General features: G+C 46.6%; 1 protein-coding gene across 20 annotated transcripts; it reads right to left on the reverse strand.

Annotated features, from left to right (window-relative positions):
• Nucleotides 1–936: 936 nt before the first annotated feature.
• PIGV (phosphatidylinositol glycan anchor biosynthesis class V) lies at nt 937–18,151 on the reverse strand. 20 transcript variants are annotated; one of them, XM_070610592.1, is made up of 6 exons: nt 16,693–16,819; nt 15,655–15,739; nt 15,324–15,440; nt 13,776–13,910; nt 9,339–10,469; nt 937–7,710 (listed from the first exon to the last, which is right to left on the reverse strand). In XM_070610592.1, the coding sequence occupies exons 4-6, from the start codon at nt 13,851–13,853 to the stop codon at nt 7,429–7,431; spliced, it is 1,491 nt and encodes a 496-aa protein (XP_070466693.1). In that variant the 5' UTR covers nt 13,854–13,910; nt 15,324–15,440; nt 15,655–15,739; nt 16,693–16,819; the 3' UTR covers nt 937–7,428. The 20 variants fall into 20 exon arrangements, with proteins under 20 accessions (XP_070466693.1, XP_070466680.1, XP_070466694.1 ...); XM_070610593.1 differs by lacking the exon at nt 16,693–16,819 and adding an exon at nt 16,900–17,004 and having other exon boundaries at nt 3,461–7,710; nt 13,776–13,915; XM_070610589.1 differs by having other exon boundaries at nt 3,461–7,710; nt 13,776–13,915.
• Nucleotides 18,152–18,492: the final 341 nt, after the last annotated feature.

Raw genomic sequence — 18,492 nt, forward strand, 5'->3', positions numbered from 1 at the left:
ATTTAAATCAGCTAACTTTGAGTAACAGAGATTATCCTTCGTAAAGTGGGTGGGCCTCATCCAATCAGTTGAAGGCCTTAAAAGAAAAAAGATTGACTTCCCCTGAGAAAGAGTGAATTCTGTCAACAGACTGCCTTCAGACTCCAACTGAAATATCTGTTCTTCCATGGGTCTCCAGCTGCTGTCCCACCTTGTAGATTTTGGACTTCCCAGTCTCTAAAATCATATGAGCCAATTCCTTAAAATCAATCAATCTCTCATATATACACACAGACACACAGACACACACACACACACACACACTCACACACACACATATACATCCTATTGGTCATGTTTCTCTGGAAAACTCTGACTTATACATCAAAAATGTTTTGAGGTAATTGTACTGCCAAAGAAACTATGAGCTCAAACTAAAAAAGCCTCTGACTGCCTAAAATTTATATGAAATCTTAAGGGACCTTGAATAGCCAAAATAATTTTGAATAAGATGAATAAAGTTGGAGATCTCACACTTCCTGATTTCAAAACTTACTACAAAGCTACACTGATCAAAACAATGTGGTGTTGGCATAAAGAGAGACATATCGACCAATGGAATAGAATAAAGAGCTGAGAAATAAACCCTCTCATATATGGTCAAATGGTTTCGACAAGGGCTCCAAGACCAGTCAATGGGGAAAGGACAGTCTTTTCAACAAATGGTACTGGGAAAACCGAATATTCACATATGTAAGAATGAAGTTAGACCTTGATCTTATACCACATACAAAACTTAACCCAAAATGGATAAAATATCTAAACATAATAGTTAAAATTATAAAACTCTTTTAGAAGAAAACATAGGGCAAAAGCTTCATGACATTGGATTCAGCAATGATTTCCTGCATAAGACACCAAAAGCACAGGCAACAAGAAAAAATAGATAAATTGGACTTCATCCAAATTAAATGCTTTTATTCATCAAAGGACACTATCAACAGAGTGAAAAAGCAACCCACAGAATGGGAGAAAATATTTGTAAATCATAAGTCTGATTAATATCCAAAATATATAAAGAACACCAACAACTCAACAACAAAAAAAGAAACAACCTGATTTAAAAATGGGCAAAGGACCTGAATAGACATTTCTCCAAAGATATACAAGTGGCCAATAGGCACATGAAAAGATGCTCAACATTACTAATCATTAGGAAAATGCAAATTAAAACTACAATGAGATACCACTGTACACCCACTAGGATGGCTATTATTAAAATAACCCCCAAAACAGAAAATAACAAGTGTTGGTAAGGATGTGGAGAATTTGAACCCTTATGTATTGCTAGTGGGAATGTAAAACGGTATAACTACTGTGGAAAAAGTATGGAAGTTCCTCAAAAAATTTAACATAGAATTATCATATAATCCAGCAATATATACTTTGGATATATACCCAAAAGAACTAAAAGCAGGAACTTGAACAGATATTTGTACACCAATGTTCATAGCAGCATTATTCACAATAGCAAAAGGGGGGAGCAACCCAAGAGTCCATTGACAGATGAATGGATAAACAAAATGTGGTGCACACATACAATGAAACATTATTCAGCCTTAAAAAGGAAGGAAATTTTGACACATGCTATAGTACGGATGAACCTTGAAGACATTATGCTAAGTGAAATAAGCCAGTCATAAAAAGACAAATATTGTGTGATGCTACTTATATGAGGTACCTAGAGTAATCAGATTCATAGAGACAGAAAGGAGAGTGATGGTTGCCAGGGGCTGAGGAGGGGGAATGGGGAGTTACTGTTGAATGGCTATAGAGTTTCAGTTTGGGAAGATGAAAAAGTCCTGGAGATAGGGGCCAGCCCCATGGTGTAGTGGTTGGGTTCACCCATTTTGCTTCAGCGGCCCAGAGTTCGGGGGTTTGGATCCCAGGCACAGACCTACACACCACTCATCAAACCATGCTGTGGAGGTGTCCCACATACAGAATAGAGGTGGCACAGATGTTAGCTCAGGGCCAATCTTCCTCACTAAAAAAAAAAAAAAGTTCTGGAGATGGATAGTGGTGATTGTCACACAACAATGTGAAGGTACCTAACTCACTGAACTTTACACTTGAAAATGGTTAAAATGGTAAATTTTATACTACATATATTTTACCACACACACACAAGCCTTTGGCTGGCCAAGGTTTAAAATAACTCTTAGGCCCCTCTGCTTGCACTAGCAGGAAGTGGGCTGTGAAAGCTGCACATTCTCCAAGGTAGTCATACTCCCTAAAGCCCATCTCAGATACAGCCTTGAAGGATAACCAACAAGCCAGAGGGCACAGCCAGGAGCCATGAAGAACAATAGACAAAGGGGTCCCTCCTAGAAGAAATCAGGGTCTAATCAAGGAATGCCCCCAGCCCCAGGGAAGAGGGCTTTGACATGTCTGACTGGTGGGGATTCAGAACTGCTTTGGTGGGGCCTGCCGGGTGGTGTGTGGTTAAGTTCACACGGGCTGCTTCAGCCTGGGGTTTGCAGGTTTGCATACTGGGTGCGGACCTACACACTGCTCATCAAGCCATGCTGTGGTGGCGTCCCACATACAAAACAGAGGAAGATTGGCACGGATGTCAGCTCAGGGACAATCTTCCTTAAGCAATAGAACTGCTTTGGACCAGTGACTGTTGCACATCTTCCATTCTTTCCTTTTCTCAACAGGAGTTAGTATTGAGGTTACCCACCTCTTACTCTGCCATTTGTGTTTGTGGGGTACAGATAACTTGTTCTTTTAGTTCATAACTCACCATAAGGAATGCTATCTGCAGCTGATTGAGAGATGTGGAGCTGAATTTAGTGACTGGATGGGATTTGGGGGTATCTCCCTTGGGAAGGGGTGGGTGTGCTCTGTGAGCAGACAGACAGACTGAGGCAGACTGCAACACACAAATATTTGTGTTGTCTTCTTTCTAAACCCACTGCCAGACTTCACTTCCCAGTAGGGTTGCCAGACTTAGCAAATAAAAACACAGGATGCCCAGTTAAATTTGAATTTCAGATAAACAACGAAGAATTTCATAGTATAAATGTGTCCCATGCAATATTTGGAACATAATTATACTGAAAAAATATTTGTTGTTTACATGAAATGCAAATTTAACTGAGCATCCTGTATTTTATCTGGCAACCCTACTTCCCAATCTCCCTTGCAGCTGCATGTGCCGTGTGACTGAGTTCTAACCAATGGTATGAAAGTGCATCTCTTCTAGGCCTGGCCCCTTAAAATCTCTCAGAAAGCAGAGGACTCTGAGCATCTAGAGGAGGCAGGGTCACAAAATGGAAGAAGCCATGGGTCCCAATGACTTAGTGGCACAGGCCTCCCTCCCAAACCTGCACTAAATTATGATGTAAACAAGAAGGAAACTTTTACTGTTAAGCCACTGAGTTTTGGGAGTTGTTTGTTATAGCGGTTAGCCTACCTTGAATAATATCCTTAATCCCTAAATTCAATAGCTTTTTTCATCCTTTCCTTAACAGCATATGACCCTGGTAACCATTTCTTTCTTCTTGAAGTTCTTCACCAGATACTATTTGTCTCTAATCCTTTTTTTTTTTTTTGAGGAAGATTATCCCTGAGCTAACTACTGCCAATCCTCCTCTTTTTGCTGACGAAGACTGATCCTGAGCAAACATCCATGCCAATCTTCCTCTACTTTATACGTGGGACGCCTACCACAGCATGGCTTGCCAAACAGTGCCATGTCTGCACCTGGGATCCGAACTGGCGAACCCCCCGGGCCGCTGAGAAGCAGGATGTGCGCGCTTAACCGCTGGGACACCGGGCCAGCCCCTCTAATCCTTTAATGATAACGATCATGATAATGATAATAACATAGCTCCCATTCCTGAAGTTCTTACTCTGTGCCAGGTGCCGTGCTGGTGCTTTATCTAGCGTCTCGTTTCATGCTCATAGCTACTCTGTGTGGTAGATGCTATCACTCCCATTTTAGAGAGGAGAAAACAGGTTTAGAGAAGTTGAGTCACTTGTCCAAGGTCTTACAGGCCCTCATTCTCTCTCCACACTGTTCCTTTGGACAATCCTATCTGATATCGCAGCTGCTATCATTATCCTGTCTGTGTGGATGGCTCCCTGACCTCTCTCCTTGTCTCCAGTTCCGTATTTCCTGGCATGTGAACGTGCTGATGGCATCGTAAACTCAACATGTCTAAAACGCAGCTCTTCCCTTGTTAGTACTGTTCTAACCACTTTTCATTTAATTCCCGCAACAACTCTATGAGATAGACAATGTTATTCATATGTATGGGTAGGTAATGTCATCTACATTTTACAGATAAGTAAACTGAGGCTTAGAGATTCAGTATCTAGCTCACATCTGCACAGATAGCACACAGTAGAGCTGGGCTTGGGATTATTTCAAGACCTAGATCTCAATAACGACAATTCCCCAGTTCTACTCAAACTGTGCTCTCCTTTTGCTCTTCCATTTGCTGCTTCCTATACTGATTCTCTGCTCTTAACTTTCAAATCCTACCTGTCTGTCCTTCAAAGGCCATTTCCCCATGAAGTCTTTTCAGGTATTCCACACTGGAAGGGATCTCCACCTCGTGCGAATTTACAGAGTACTTACTATGTACCTCACTTACCTTTTCCTAAACATACAACTTTAATTCATCCTCATCATAATAAGTCCAAGCAGAGAGATAGAGAGCCTGGAGTTTAAATATCCCTTCATTCCCCAGAATTTATCAGTTTCTATCTTGATTAATGTTTCTGTTTCTGCTAGCAACTCTATTAGTTATTTGAGAATAGGAGGCACAGGGAGTCATCTTTAGGCCCCTACAGTAGGCATTAATAAACAAGTACTGAAAGAATCAATCAATTTCAAATCCCTGGAGCCTGCACTACATTTTTAGATGAAGGTGAGAGGGTCTGTTCAAGAAAAGAAGTGATTTTTTTTCCAGGGGGACTGGTAAAGACATGTCAAATACTCCCTCTCCTCCCGCCTTCATTAAAGAACAAGAAAGCGTCTACTTCTAGGTATACGAAGCGTCTGGTTTCTGTTTTTAGCTGGGTCTTAGAAGGAAATGACTTTTCTCTGAAATTGTAGACGCCCAACCCAGCTGCAGCATTGTTAGACCTCAGGGTAAACAGGAAGCTTCCTGCCTTGGGCCCTTCATGTCCTCTCCCAGACTATTAAAGACTCTTAATAGGATGGTAAAAGGACAGCTGCTGGCCATAAAATCAGCCCATTCCTTAGCTCCTTAGAGAAGAGCAACTAGCTCCCCAAGGTCAGAGAGAGAACTGTGTCCATCTCTGGGTTACACTAGTTCTGTCCACTAGCTGGGGTCCTCTGTTACCTCCTCTATGATCGACTGTAACCAGAATAGTCTTTGCAGAATACCAGAGTGATTTAGTTCCTTGGTATTAGGTGAAAAGATGGGATTCCCATTTATAGGGTTTCTGGTCCTTGAAATCACTTGTTTCTGGAGGTGATGAGATCTAGTGTGAAGGTTAAGCTAAGATGGCCAGAGCAGTGAAATCCCCTGTGGAGTCTGAGTCACCTCCTCCAGTAGGGGAACAATCAATCCTGATTATTCCCCAAAAAGAGGCAAAGAGAAGCCATGAGAGCAAAGAACTAGGGCTCCTGCCTCTGCAATAAAGAGCTGAAACAGGACCTCAACTCTTCCTGCACACAAGGTGGAAGTCCCTGGATTTGCAGCTGTTGGTGAGGAGGGAGGGGACAGTTTCTGCCAACTGGAGGGACACTAGGGCAGGGGTGATTATCTTTTGCCAAGAAGGGCACTCGGGTGTCTTGGCAGAAGGCAGAGGGCTGCCCTGATCTGTGTGTACATTTTCAGAAGCATTTGACTCTGGATCAAATTCTCTCAGCTGTGCTAAAGCTGGGACGATGGATGGGAAATGCTTACTGGCCAGACTGACTAGAGGCTCCAACAGAGGGTGCTGGGGCTCAGCCAGGAGCTTCCCTTCAGCTGGCAAGTGTAGCTTTCTGTCATGGTCAGAGGGAGCGTGTCAAAATTCCCATTCTCAGGGCTCTCCAGACGCTGCTTATGATGACCCATCTATTTTGAAGTTTCTGCTTCTTGGAATTTTTGGCTCAAATGGGGAATGAGTGGCAATGATGCAGAACCTCTGACCTGGCTCAAAGAATGAGCAAAAATAGCTGAATGATCTTACTCCCTTTACAGTGATGGGCTCATAACCAAATGGGGGCCAGGAAGATACCATTTCATTCAACACTGGACTTATCTACAATTTATCAATTCATGCTGCCAGGTTGGCTCCTCTGACCCATGTGTACCAATTAAGCAAGCACAGATACCAGGGCACAGCAGGAAACCCAATCCCTGCTGTGACCATTTAGCTGCCCAGCACAGGTTTACTTATGCAGGACAAGGAGCCTTATTTGCCAGGTGTCACTGCTTTCCCTCATTCAAAGGAAAAGTCACTGAAGTTACTCCTCAGAGTTGCACCTGAGGAGGGAGTGAGTTTTCTTCTCAGTGCTGAAAGCAGGGGAACTGGATAGTTTCTCCTAAAATCACGTGTTTGAGCCTCTACATAAGTGTTTAGACTGGGATGATTCTATTGTTTAAGGCAGCTCTTAAGATCTTAGAGCAGGGAAGGACCAACAAGAGATTATATGGTTCACCTCCCCACCTCCCAGTGGAAAAATATCATTTCCCCTAGTTTCAGAAGAGGTAACGAAGGCTCTGAAAACTCTCCTAAGTCACACAGCTGGTAAGCAGGGTTTTACCAAGAGGACTAGAATCCAGGTTTCCTGCCTCCTCCTGCAATGTTCTTCTTATCATGACTTTTTCCACACAAGCAATTTGCATTATTTTTAAAAAGGTAATTCATTGCATGTCCAACCTAAAGTTGTTTAATTTGCATACCTTTGTAAGATTTTTCATATAAACAAATGAACAAATTATGAAAAAAATCTTCAGAAATGTCCCCTTTAGAAACGAGGGTACTTAGTGCTGCTGCCGCACTGCTCAGGCCTCTGCCATTGAGTGTGGACTAGGACCAGCCTGTCAGCTAGAGCCTTTCATGAAATTTCCACTTAAATAATTTACATTTAAATTTACATGTGGGTCAGGGGTAAGTTTAAGACTATTTCTGCTATGCTTGGTTGACAAGACAGCTCCAGGTGTACTTTAGACTTGGAATAAGATTTCTTCACTTACAGAGAAAATAGTTACTACCCTAAAATTTGCCACAGCCAGGACCAGAAAGGGCTCTCTAGTGGCTCACACTTCTCCCATTCCTAACCAAGCTCCAAAGAGAGAAAGAGAGGTTCTAACGGACAGAGTAAGGATACCAGGGCAGCGCAGGCAGTCCCAGTGGGTATTTGCACTTTCAGACCTCTGGTTAAGCCTGGTTCAAGCTGTCCCATGAGACTCCAGGTCATGTCCAAGGCAGGAAGTTGCAGTGTAGGAGTAGTCCCAGGAGCCAATAAGTCAGGAAGTAGCCTAGAATGCATCGTGTGAGTAGAGAACAGGTTTTCCAGTTGCACAAAAGTCCCATAATAGAATTTCTGGGGACCTTTTGTCCTGGTGGGGGGTCCCCTGCATGAGGCTTCCACGGTACAGTCTCTAGGGATCTCAGCAGCGGCTCTTGATCCTGGAGCAAGTGAGCTGGAAACCAGTACACAATAGGAGTGGAAGAGCCCAAAAACCTGGTGAGAACCTGGAAATCATAAGAGGGGGAAAACCCATACATTTATTGGAATGTCACTGCCTCAAACTGGACCAGCCCCAGGCTGGTTGAACTACAGCCCCATGACTAGAAATGTCTTACCCTAGAAAAAAAATTCAGCAGAGCTTAGGATCTGCCTTATAAAGCTGTACGTGAACCCAACCAAGCGACCTCAATGTTACAGGTAAACATAGCTGTGGACTAATTACCACAATAATGGGCCAATCAATACTAAAATCTTTATGGGCCTGGACTCCAAACTCTAGGATGTGACGTGGGGCTTTGGGAACCTGAGGTGGTTCCCTCATCCCACGAGAGTGGCAAAGTAGAGGGAACGGGGGCAGGCGATCCTATGGTTCAACGTGCTCCCTCCTAGGGGAGTTCAGAGCCAAGTCTCCAAATGGCATCCCTCATCTAACCTGGAAACTCTAAGCTTTGCTGGCACTCACACTACTAGCTAATCCAGTTACAAACACAGAATGCCTACTTTCTATTTCCCCTGTGCCTCTAATTCACACATCTCAGAGCACTTAACAAACAGCCAATGTGTGCCTCCAAGAGGCAGAAACTGCTGAGGAGTGGCCAGATGGAGACAAAAAGATTTCCTCGGGGTTATGTTGCAACTGGGGCCACAGCCGGGAACAAAAAAATCGAATGTATGATTAAACCCTTCCTATCCCTCTCTATCCCTACCAGCACCCAGAACATTGCACAAGATATCTCCTCTGAAAATTGAGCACCTGCCAGAGCTCAGAGTACCTCAAAAGTCAATATTCAAAGTAGATATTCTGGGTCTAACTGTATATTAGGAGAAAGTCACAGAGATATCCTCTGTGCCTATTCCTATGTCTCAGTCAAATCAGGTCCTTTCAAAACTCTCATGTCTTTGCACGTGCCCTTCCAGTGGCCCAAAATGTTCTTCTGCTGCTTCTTAAATGGAATTCCTTCTTACTCTTCAGGACCCAGCCTAAATATGACGCCCTCCTCAACTCCTTCAGCCAGTTAGCTACTTTTTCCTCTGTTCTTCCACAACTCCTCTTCCATCCTACTGTACTACAATTTTATCTGTTAAATGTCTGTCTCTGGGGCCAGCCCGGTGGTGCTGCAGTTAAGTTCACACAGTCTGCTTTGGTGGCCTGGGGTTCACCAGTTCGGATCCCAGGTGCAGACCTACGTATCACTTGTCAAGCCATGCTGTGGCAGGCGTCCCATATATAAAGTAGAGGAAAATGGGCACAGCTGTTAGCTCAGGGCCAGTCTTCCTCAGCAAAAAGAGGAGGATTGGTGGCAGATATTAGCTCACAGTTAATCTTCCTCAGAAAAAAAAAAAAAAAGATTGGCAACAGATGTTAGCTCAGGACCAATCTTAAAAAATAAAATAAAATAAATGTCTCCCCATTTTTACCATGAGATTCACTAGGACAGCAATCTTGTCTTACTCAGTTCTATCCTCAGTGGTCTGACTCATGGTCTGGCACAAAGGAAGCCCCTAAATAGTTGCTGAATGAATAAATTAGGTATAGGTCACTCAGAAGGGAGAAGTTAGCACTCTTCCCTGTCCCTGGCCAAGGGGTTTTGCCTGTATTCACACCGTCATCCCAGGCAGGAATCTACCTCACCTGAACATGCATGCACAGACTGCCAAACAGCAGCAGTGCTGCAGCATGGACCAGGTACACGAACACCCGAGGACTGAGGAATCCAGGATCAGGCTTCTCTAGGGTCTTATTGTTCTTGCTCCTTTGCAACCCAAGTGTAAGGCAGAGCCAAGGGTAAGTTGTCACATATGTCCAAGTAGCCCAGGCAACCAATATAGCCACTGGTGTAGCCAGGAGAAAATTGGGCAGCTGCTTGAGTTCATAGTATCTCAAAAAACCAACATTCCAGTAGATATCCTGGATGTAGCTGTATATTAGGGGAAGACTCCAGGAGCACCAAGGTGGCTCTTTTCCCTCCACAGTCCCCACGGTCCGGTAGCCCTTGTCCACAGCTAACTGCAGCAGGGGCTTAGGGATGGGGTGGGCTGAGCCTGGCAGACAGAACTGGGTATAGGCGTAATACTGAAAGAGGGCAAAGGGAAGGCCAAGTGCAAGCACTGAAAGGAACACAGAGCCCATTAGCTTCAAGAACTGTCTCAGAGGATTCAGTACCATGAGAGAAGAGAAAAAGCCCCGGCACTGAGAATGGACGAGGAAGCCAATGTTGACCAGTCCGTTGGAGCGTACAGCAGTGGCAAGGGCAAAGAGGAGTCCACTAGTGCAGCTTCGGCCCCTTTCCAGCTGTCCCATGGCACTGAATGTGAGGAGGGCAAACAAAGCTTCTGAATAACCAGCCGCCAGGAAGACATTGGCGGGGCTGAGGCAGAAGAGAAGCGCTCCGTAGAAGGCCTGGCGAGGACAGTGCAAAACCAGACAGCCCAGGTCATGCAGTGCGACTGCAGCCAGCACGGAGAACAAGGAATTGAGCAATGCTACTGAGATTAAGAGGCAACTCCGTAGGCTCAGTAACCCCTGCAGAGGTCTCAGCAGTTCAGTCCCCACCAACAGGGCCAGGGGGAAACCAGGGAAGAAAGCAAAGTTGTGCTCATACAAGTAGCCATGTTCAGCAATGAACAGGAAGTGTTCAGCATCCCAGTGCGACAGGCCACCCAGAAGACCTTCCACTAGTTGGTCCACAGAGCCTGAGGGGGTGAGGCGAGGAGGAGAGAAGGCTTCTGCATGGTGATCTGGGATGATGGCATTGAAGAGAGCCTGTGGGATGAAGGAAAACCAGGATTTGGGTTGACCAACTGGAAGAAAAGAATTACCATTTAATAAAACGAGGAAGAACAGACTTGGGGGAGAATCAGGAATTCACTTTTAGACTAGTTAAGCTTGAGTTGGACATTCTAGTGCAGAGGTCAACGAGGTAGTGATACGAGACTGTGGGTCAAGAGAGCGATCAGGGCTGGAGATATAAAGTTGGGAGTCACAAGTGCATGCGCGGTATTTAAAGGCAAGAGACTGAATGAGATCACCTATGGAGGAAGTGCGGGATAGAGAAAAGAAGAGATCTGAGGACTGGGCTTTGGACATGCCAACATTTAGAGGAGACCTGAAAGAGGGTGAGGATCCAGCAATGAAGATAAAGAAGAAACAGTCAGTGAGGTAGGGGGACAACCAGGAGAGTGTGGTATCTTAGAACCAAGTCAAGCAAGGGAGTGATCGACTCTGTTAAAAGCTGCTGATAGGAAAAGTAAGATGGGACTGAAAACTGACCACTGGATTTAGCAATGTGAACGCCACTGGTGACTTTGACAAGAGCTATTTTAGTGGCATGGAGGAGAGAGAAGCCTGCCTAGATCTGGTTCAAGAGAGAAGGGGAGAGGGGAGGCAGTGCATACAGACAACTATTTGGAGGAATTTTGCTATAAAGAGGAGGAGAGAAAAGGGACAGTATGTGAATGAATGACAATGTTGGGTCAAAAGAAATCTTGTGGGTTTTTTTAAGGTGGGAGATAAAAGTTTGTGCCAAGGGGAATAATCCAGTGGAAAGGAAATCATTGAGTATGCAAGAGAGGGAGGGGAGAATTGCTGGAGCAGGCAAGAGAATGGAATCTGCTACCCAGGTGGAGGAGAGCCTTATAGAGGAGGAGAGACAGTTCGTCCAGCCTTTAGTAGGGAAGGCACAAAGGTGCAGATGGAGGTACGCCGATGGATGCGTAGGAGCATGTGGAAGGTCAGGTCTGATTCTTCTATTTTTCTGAGTTTTCACTCAGGAGAAAAAATTGGGGAAAAGGTGTTAGAGACTTGACCAAAGAGGAAAACATGCAAAATAAGTCATCTATGACCTTTGTTCTCAAAATAGGCTGTGCAGTGGAATCATCCATGAAGTTTCAAAAATACTAATGCCTGGGTCCCTCCAGGCATTATTTAACTGGTATAGGGGTACAGCCTGGGTGATGAGATTTTTTTTCCTTTTTTTTTTTTTTTTTTGCTGAGGAAGATTCAGCTTGAACTAAAGTCTGTTGCCAATCTTCCTCTTTTTGTATGTGAGCCGCCACCATAGCATAGCCACTGACAGACAAGTGGTGTAGGTCCATGCCTGGGAACTGAACCTGAGCCATCAAAGCAGAGTGCGCTAAACTTAACCACTAGGCAACCAGGGCTGGCCCAGTGAGATTTTTTTTAAGCCCCTCGGGTGATTCTGATGTGCAGGAAAATTTGAGAGAATGGGAGGGTGAATGGGCTACAGGAATACATTAAGATTGCCAGGTAGCACTAAGGACTTACTTGGGTTAGTGATCTTGAATAAAGAGACTAGTTAGTACAGTTGTGTGTTTTTCCCTGGGCAGATGCAGGTGTGGAGTAGGCAGAGATTAAATTTAACCAAGGTTGGGCTTTTGTGTTGTGAATAAAACATAGGAAGAAGGGAGTAAGCGAGTTGTGCGTGTATGCACAGTGGACCAGGGCAACTAAGCTGGGTAAGAAGGGGAGCTGAAGCCATGAGGTGGGTGAGGGGCAGTGAAATGGTGATAGAAAGAATGGATTTTAAGTCCCGAGGGGATGGAAGAATTGTTAGAGCTGGAGTACTAGAGGGAGTGAGCTGGAAAGAAAGGAGATAACGGTCAGATGTATCATCTTTATTAATATTGAAACCACCAAGAAATCAACAGTAGTGCTGGAAAGAACAACAGTGAATCAGGAACTAAAACCGTCAAGGAAGGAGCTGTCATTAACAGAGATGACAGCAACAATGAAGGGTAACTGGGGATATAATCTGATAACATGAGCCTTACAGCTGGAAGGGGTGGGACGATAATGAAATAGTATTATTGTTAAATGTCTTTTTGCCCCATTAGACTGTCAGCTACTTAAGGGAAAAGAGACCATGACTTTCTATACTCATCACCTAGCATAGTTCTCAGAACAAAGCAAGCACTTCATAAAATTTTGGTGCTTGAGCGAACAGTCTAGAGGAAACATACTCGTTTCTGATCACCATCTGAACTAGAACCCAGCTGTCCTGGTTCCCTATCCCAGATGCCAATTCACAGTATTGCTCTGTTGGTTCTGCCAATCATTCAGCTGATACTGGTTTCAAAGCCATCAGTGAGTCAGTTTCCCCGGTCTGACATTAGGAGTACAACCCCATTTTTAACTCTTTCTCTTTTTGGTCAGTTTCTTTATCAGGCCACTTCAAACAGTGAAAACAAATGGGACAGGAGTGACAGTCACAGATAACAGCCCTAGTCTCCAAGTCCAAGACACTTTTAACTAAACCCGGGACTCAGCAGAGTCTGCTGTGCCTCCTATAGCGGGGGAAGAGAGAGGGAAGGTTTCCACAAAGGAACCAACTATGGGCCTCAGAGAGAATGGTACACAAAAGTATGCTAATGTGACATCCCTTGCTCGAGTGTTGACATACATTCAACAATAACACATACTGAGTACCTACTAAGCACTGTGCCAGGCAGCAGATATAATTCATATCTACGTGAAGTTTGATTAAAATATGTATCAAGGGCAGCCTGGGAGGGGGAAGGAAGTTGCAAAAGGGCAAACACATTCTGAGGGTGGTGTGTGGGTGAGGCGGCAAGGGGAGATACCTGGGGGAAGCACAGGAGACACTGCTGACTAAACGAATATACACAGACCGTCTCAGGACTGTGTCACCTCTCTCCCACTCAAAGGCCTGAGACAGTGCTCAGCTCCTGGTAAGGGGATCCAGGGCAATGCTCTGAGCTGTCATACCCTAAAGGAACCTCTGGTTACAGAACCTCATGGTCTGTTAGAAAGACCACTAGCTCAGGAGTTAGGAAACCTGGGGTCTGATTCTGGCCCTTCTCTAACTTGCTACGTGCTTTAGAAGCCATTGAATCTTTCTAGGTCTCTGCTGCTTCATGTGGAAAACGAGAGATAAATAGATCCTGTCTAAGATTCCTGCCCACTTTTCACTATAAAGTCTAGGTCTATATGGTTCAAACCACAAGCAGGGGCACACCTGGGAGGTGGAAAGGAGATGGTGACTATTCTTAGGGCCAATGGCATGTTCAGGACAAAAGATCAGAGACTGACCTGCAGCACCAGAGTGAGGACACGGCAGCTGATCGCAAACCTCAGCACCTCTTTCCGGGATGGGTCCAGGGGCCACATCCTCTGACCACCAGGAGTTCAGTGGTGTCACTGCTAGGGCTGAGTTCCCTCAGGTCTCTAAACTTCAAAACGCAAGAAGGAAATGTCACACATGAGCCAAAAGCAAATTCCTGAAAGCATTCTTCACAGGAGACTCCCCTTTCAGCAACACTATGGCAAACTTAACCAACTGCCCAGATGAGGGAAAAGCATTTTGAAGGCAGATGGGACCACTTGGTGTCCCTCCGAAGCACTGTAACCTTGCCGGGGAAGTTCCACACAGACAGGCACAAAACTGGAAAGCCAAGCTCGCAGAAAATCTTTAAAAGCCTGTTGACTGCCCCTACGCAGGAACTAAAGACTTGGGTTCAAGTCCTGGCTCTGAGACTCACAAGTTCTCGTTTAGTCCTTCTGAGCCTCAGTTCTTAATGTATAGAATGGGATCAGGCTATTTTGCCTGTCTCACAAAACTGTCGTGATGGTGAAATGGACTGAAGCGTGAGGAAGTACTACCAAACCTATATTGTGGTTGCTATTATTTGATGTGTGCCCTTTTCCTCTTGCCCAGAATAATAAACTAGGTCCCAAACCAGAGTCCCCAAAGTGGGGTGTAGAAGTGAACTGGAAGACCATAATGACTACACACTCCAGTTTAGCTCTCTGATGTGTGTTCAGCTGGTCTGTTAAATTAAGTGGAGAAGGAAAAGAAAACCACTGCTCAGCAGGACTTCAGCCAGCTCACACTGCTAAAACAAACTTAGGGGGGAGACAGAGTCAACTACTAGAGATGCAGAAAACTGTTATTTCGCACCTCTTTGTTGGAATGGCAACAATGCATAAACAACTGCAAAGCCATTCTGAGGCAAAGAATTCACTTTAAGGCTTTTTCTTTTTTTTTTACAATTCCTTGGGCTAAAAGTAGTAGTAATGGCTCCTAGAGAACCAGTCTGGGAAATAAGAAGGAAGAGCAAGAGCATCAGAGGCAGCTCATCGATGTGGGGTGAGGAACTATCCCTTAAAGGAAAAAATATTTAAAGTGAGAAATTAACAGGGAAGGCTGGAAGACTTTTCTTTCTGCTCTTATCGGGCTAATCTGTACCAAACCTTTAGATATCACTTGTTTCTGGAATTCTTCTCTGACCCCTGCTAGACTGTGTGGTATGCTCTCATTGCACTCGGCCTTGTCGTCTTTATTGCCATTGCTTATTTAAGTTGCTTGTGAACACAGGGACTTAGTCTACCTTGCTCCCAACTATACCCCCAGGGCCCAGCATTACAAACGGGCATTTTAAGCCTGTGTTCTGACTGGGTGGAAGTGGCAAGAACAGGATATAGCCTCACTAGTTCACTGGCTCTGGATATAAAATCACTGCTCCAAGTATTCCTCCCACCATATCTCATGGTAACAACAACACGACAAAGTCACAGAAGCCACAGGAAAATAAAATATCTCCAGACAGGGAGCAAGATTGGCCAAAAGAGCAACAGTACCCTTTCTTGAGCACAAGGGGGCGCGTGCTGCTCACTCCATCAGCAGGAGGCCTGGAGGAAGGGAAGGGCCACCGACGCCACACCGGTTTGCTCATCAAAATTCAGTTCAAAGGCAAGCTTTGGAAAACCCCAGAGAGAGCAGCGGTGGTTAGTGAATCTACCCAACATTTCCAACATCTGACTCGCTCAATCGAGAAGAATCGTAGAAACAGGCACAGCCAACCTCACCCGCTGCTGGTTGTCTATCCTAGGGTGAATTCACTTTTTCCCTTTCTTCACTTCCCACCCACATGCAGAAGAGAAGTTGGGAACAGAAAAGCACTTAACCCACCTCTGCCTCTTCACCAGGCTTCCATTCTTCCTTTCCTCTCTCCAGAGTCAAGCTCTAGCCCCAGCGACCACAGGAGACTGGTAGCCTACAATTAGTTTACAGGTAAACCGAGTAAAGACAAAATAAAGCCAGTGAGTTCTCCCTCTCGGCTAATTGCGGACCTCACTTCCCAACAACCCCTTTGCGAAATCACAGACTCTCTGAGCTGGCAGAACACTTAGAGAGCAACTGGTTTTACACTATTTTCCCGTGAGATAAATATGCCCCAGAGAGGTGAGTAATAAAAATCTCCATAGTTTTTACATGAGAGATCTCTTTAGATCCTGTGAGGCCGGGATAATTACCATCGCCATTTTACGGATGTGGAAACTGAGGCTCACTGGCGTCAAGTGACACACTCAAGGCTTTATTTAAAGAAAACGTCTTTTTTTCTTTTTTGTTTCTGAAACCTCATGATCTTCCCCCCAGCCCTCACCCGGGTCAGAGCCAGGACTATAACCCAGGTCAGCCGGTACTGGTCCAACGACGGGGCATGCTCTTGCTGGGGATGCTTAGGGCAGGGAGGGCCCTATCTGAGGACACAGGAAGCCTGCTGAATGGGAGCCCTGGTCCCTGCGGGTCAGATTAACACCCTCTGTGGGGTGGGGAAGTCGCTCTGACCCAGGGTCCTCAGGGCCAGAGGCCGCATTCTGCGAGCCCAGCCGGGTCCGAAGGCGCTCTAGCCCGCTCCTGCCGGACACAGTCCCAAGCGGGGATCCGGCATCTCCTCCACAGCCCAGGGGCTACCCCGAGGGGCCGGCGAGGCCCGGCCGGGCCCCAAGGCCGGAAGGCAGGGGAGGGCGGGAGGCTGGAAAGGAAGAGGCGGCACCGGGAGGCCGCTATGGCGGAGGGGCGGGGCTCCCCGCTTCTCGGCGGCCTCCGCCTCAGCTCCCTCGGCCTCCGTTTGACAACTCCCTTCCCCCCAGAACTCCAGAGACCCCAGGCAGGCGCCGGGTCCTCAGCGCCGGCCGGGCTCGACCTCCCAGGCGGGGCCCGAACCTCAGCTCCTCCATCCGGGGGCCCCCGAGCGGCCCGCGCCTGCGCACTGGCTCCGCCGGCGGCCGCCCCGCCCCGCTCCTGCCCGGATTCGGAGCCGCCCCGCCCCCTCCGCGGCGGCCATGTTGATTCCAGGCGAGAGGGGCGGGGACCGCGTAGCCCCAGGACTCTGCGCCCCTCCGCCTTGGCACCTTCCCGCCCTGGTGACACCTGGAGTTCTCGCTCGCGCTTCCCGCTCCTTAAGCCTCCTCTCCCGCCTCCAGTTAATCTGCCGGGGCTGCCGTCTCAGTGCTCTTGCCCCGGCTCCGTCCCGCCAGCACCCACTGAGTTCCCGAGGGGTGCCGAGGCTTTGGGGGTCGGGGCAGCCCCGCGGCCTCTTCGCAGAAGCCGGGGCCGCGCTTTCCCTGATGTCAGGCAACGACACCTCAGCACAGGGCACACAATGCTTGTTCTCTGAATAGAAAGAAAAGCTTTCTTGGGGTTTCTGTGGCCAGCGGCGGCACCCTGCGTCCTGGGTGTGAAGAAAGTGGGGGATCCCCCTGACTTTCCCCTCCTTCAGCTACCAGGGACCTTGGGTCCTACTTCAGTCCTCAGCCCAGCTCAGGTGGCTGATGAGGATGGTGAAGGCAACTTCAGAGGACGCCCCCCCAAGGACTCCTTTCTCCTTCCTCATTGAAGCAGTTTCTCTCGTAGGAAGTGGGGCCAAAAAAGAAGAAGAAGAAAAAAAAGAAGCTAACTCAACAAAACCGTCTGTTAGGGAGGAGCGGCCAGTTGGTACCCCTGTAACGGAAACTGTTAGAAGAACTTTGCACCCTCCTTAAAGGAAATAGATAATAAATCCTTCTCCGTTGGTGGATTTCTCCTTTCTCAGGATTCCAAAGCCTGCGGTTTCAGTTATCTGCCCTCCAAACGGAGCTGGGGTCTGGGTTAGCCTCTGGCCACAGCCCTGGCCCAGGGAGGGGTTTATCTTCTGCAACAGCTACTAATGTGGGTGGGAACAAAGAAATGGTTGCTATCTCTCCAGGCAAAGAAAACGAGCCCACATCAGTTCTGCGGGGGGCCAAGCACTGTATCTTTCCATTCTTTATAACTCATTTCAGGCCCAGAAAACTGCCCTCAGGTATTTGTTGTGTGCAAGGTGGATAAAGTATAAATCACATTTTGGTCATTGTCCGCTGGAAGAGAAGGGGGAAAAATGGAGTTTAGAAGACTCTTCCCCCTGGTTTTTCAGGGACACATGCTTGTTCTCAGCTCCAGAGGCCTGTGAGTGAATCCAGAGGCAAAGCTGCAGGGCACGCTCGGGACTGGGGCCTAAGGTCGTGGCTTGAAACTCTACAAATCCGTGATGCTCCAAGCAGCCCTCTGTTTGCAAAGACAAAACTGAGAAATGAACTGTCCTTCCTTTGTGAACTCACCAGGGAAGAAGACATGCCTTCTTAAGATTCCCTCTGTCCACACCAAATTCCCTCAAAAAATCTATTTGTCACAAAGGGTCTCTTGTGACAAGTCAGAATGTTTTCCAGAAGTTCAACTGTCACCCTGTAGAGGTAGAACTTTGTCCATATCTTCAGCTCTACTTTCCTGCAATTTCTCCCTCCTTTCCTTCTCTGCTACTCACCGCCCTCCTCTTCCGCTCTGTTTCCTGTTTCATTTTCTGGCTCCTGCTCCGATGGGAAAACAAGGAAGCCGAGAATCTTGGGCTCTCAAAGCCCTGGCTTGTCAGAATGGAAGAAGACTAGGTGGGATGGGAGGGGGTTCTGGGCCTCCAAGGCTGTGAGTAAGGAGTGGAGGAGTCAGCTCTCT

The sequence above is a fragment of the Equus przewalskii genome, chromosome 2 (genome assembly GCF_037783145.1).
Source record: "Equus przewalskii isolate Varuska chromosome 2, EquPr2, whole genome shotgun sequence".
Classification (NCBI taxonomy): domain Eukaryota; kingdom Metazoa; phylum Chordata; class Mammalia; order Perissodactyla; family Equidae; genus Equus; species Equus przewalskii.

Coding starts and splice junctions, on each gene's coding strand:
- PIGV (XM_070610592.1), bottom strand. CDS start 13,853: ATGTGGCCCCTGGACCCATCCCGGAAAGAGGTGCTGAGGTTTGCGATC. Junction 10,470..13,775: donor TCCTCACTCTGGTGCTGCAG/GTCAGTCTCTGA, acceptor TTCATCCCACAG/GCTCTCTTCAATGCCATCAT. Junction 7,711..9,338: donor GTCTGTGCATGCATGTTCAG/GTGAGGTAGATT, acceptor TATGATTTCCAG/GTTCTCACCAGGTTTTTGGG.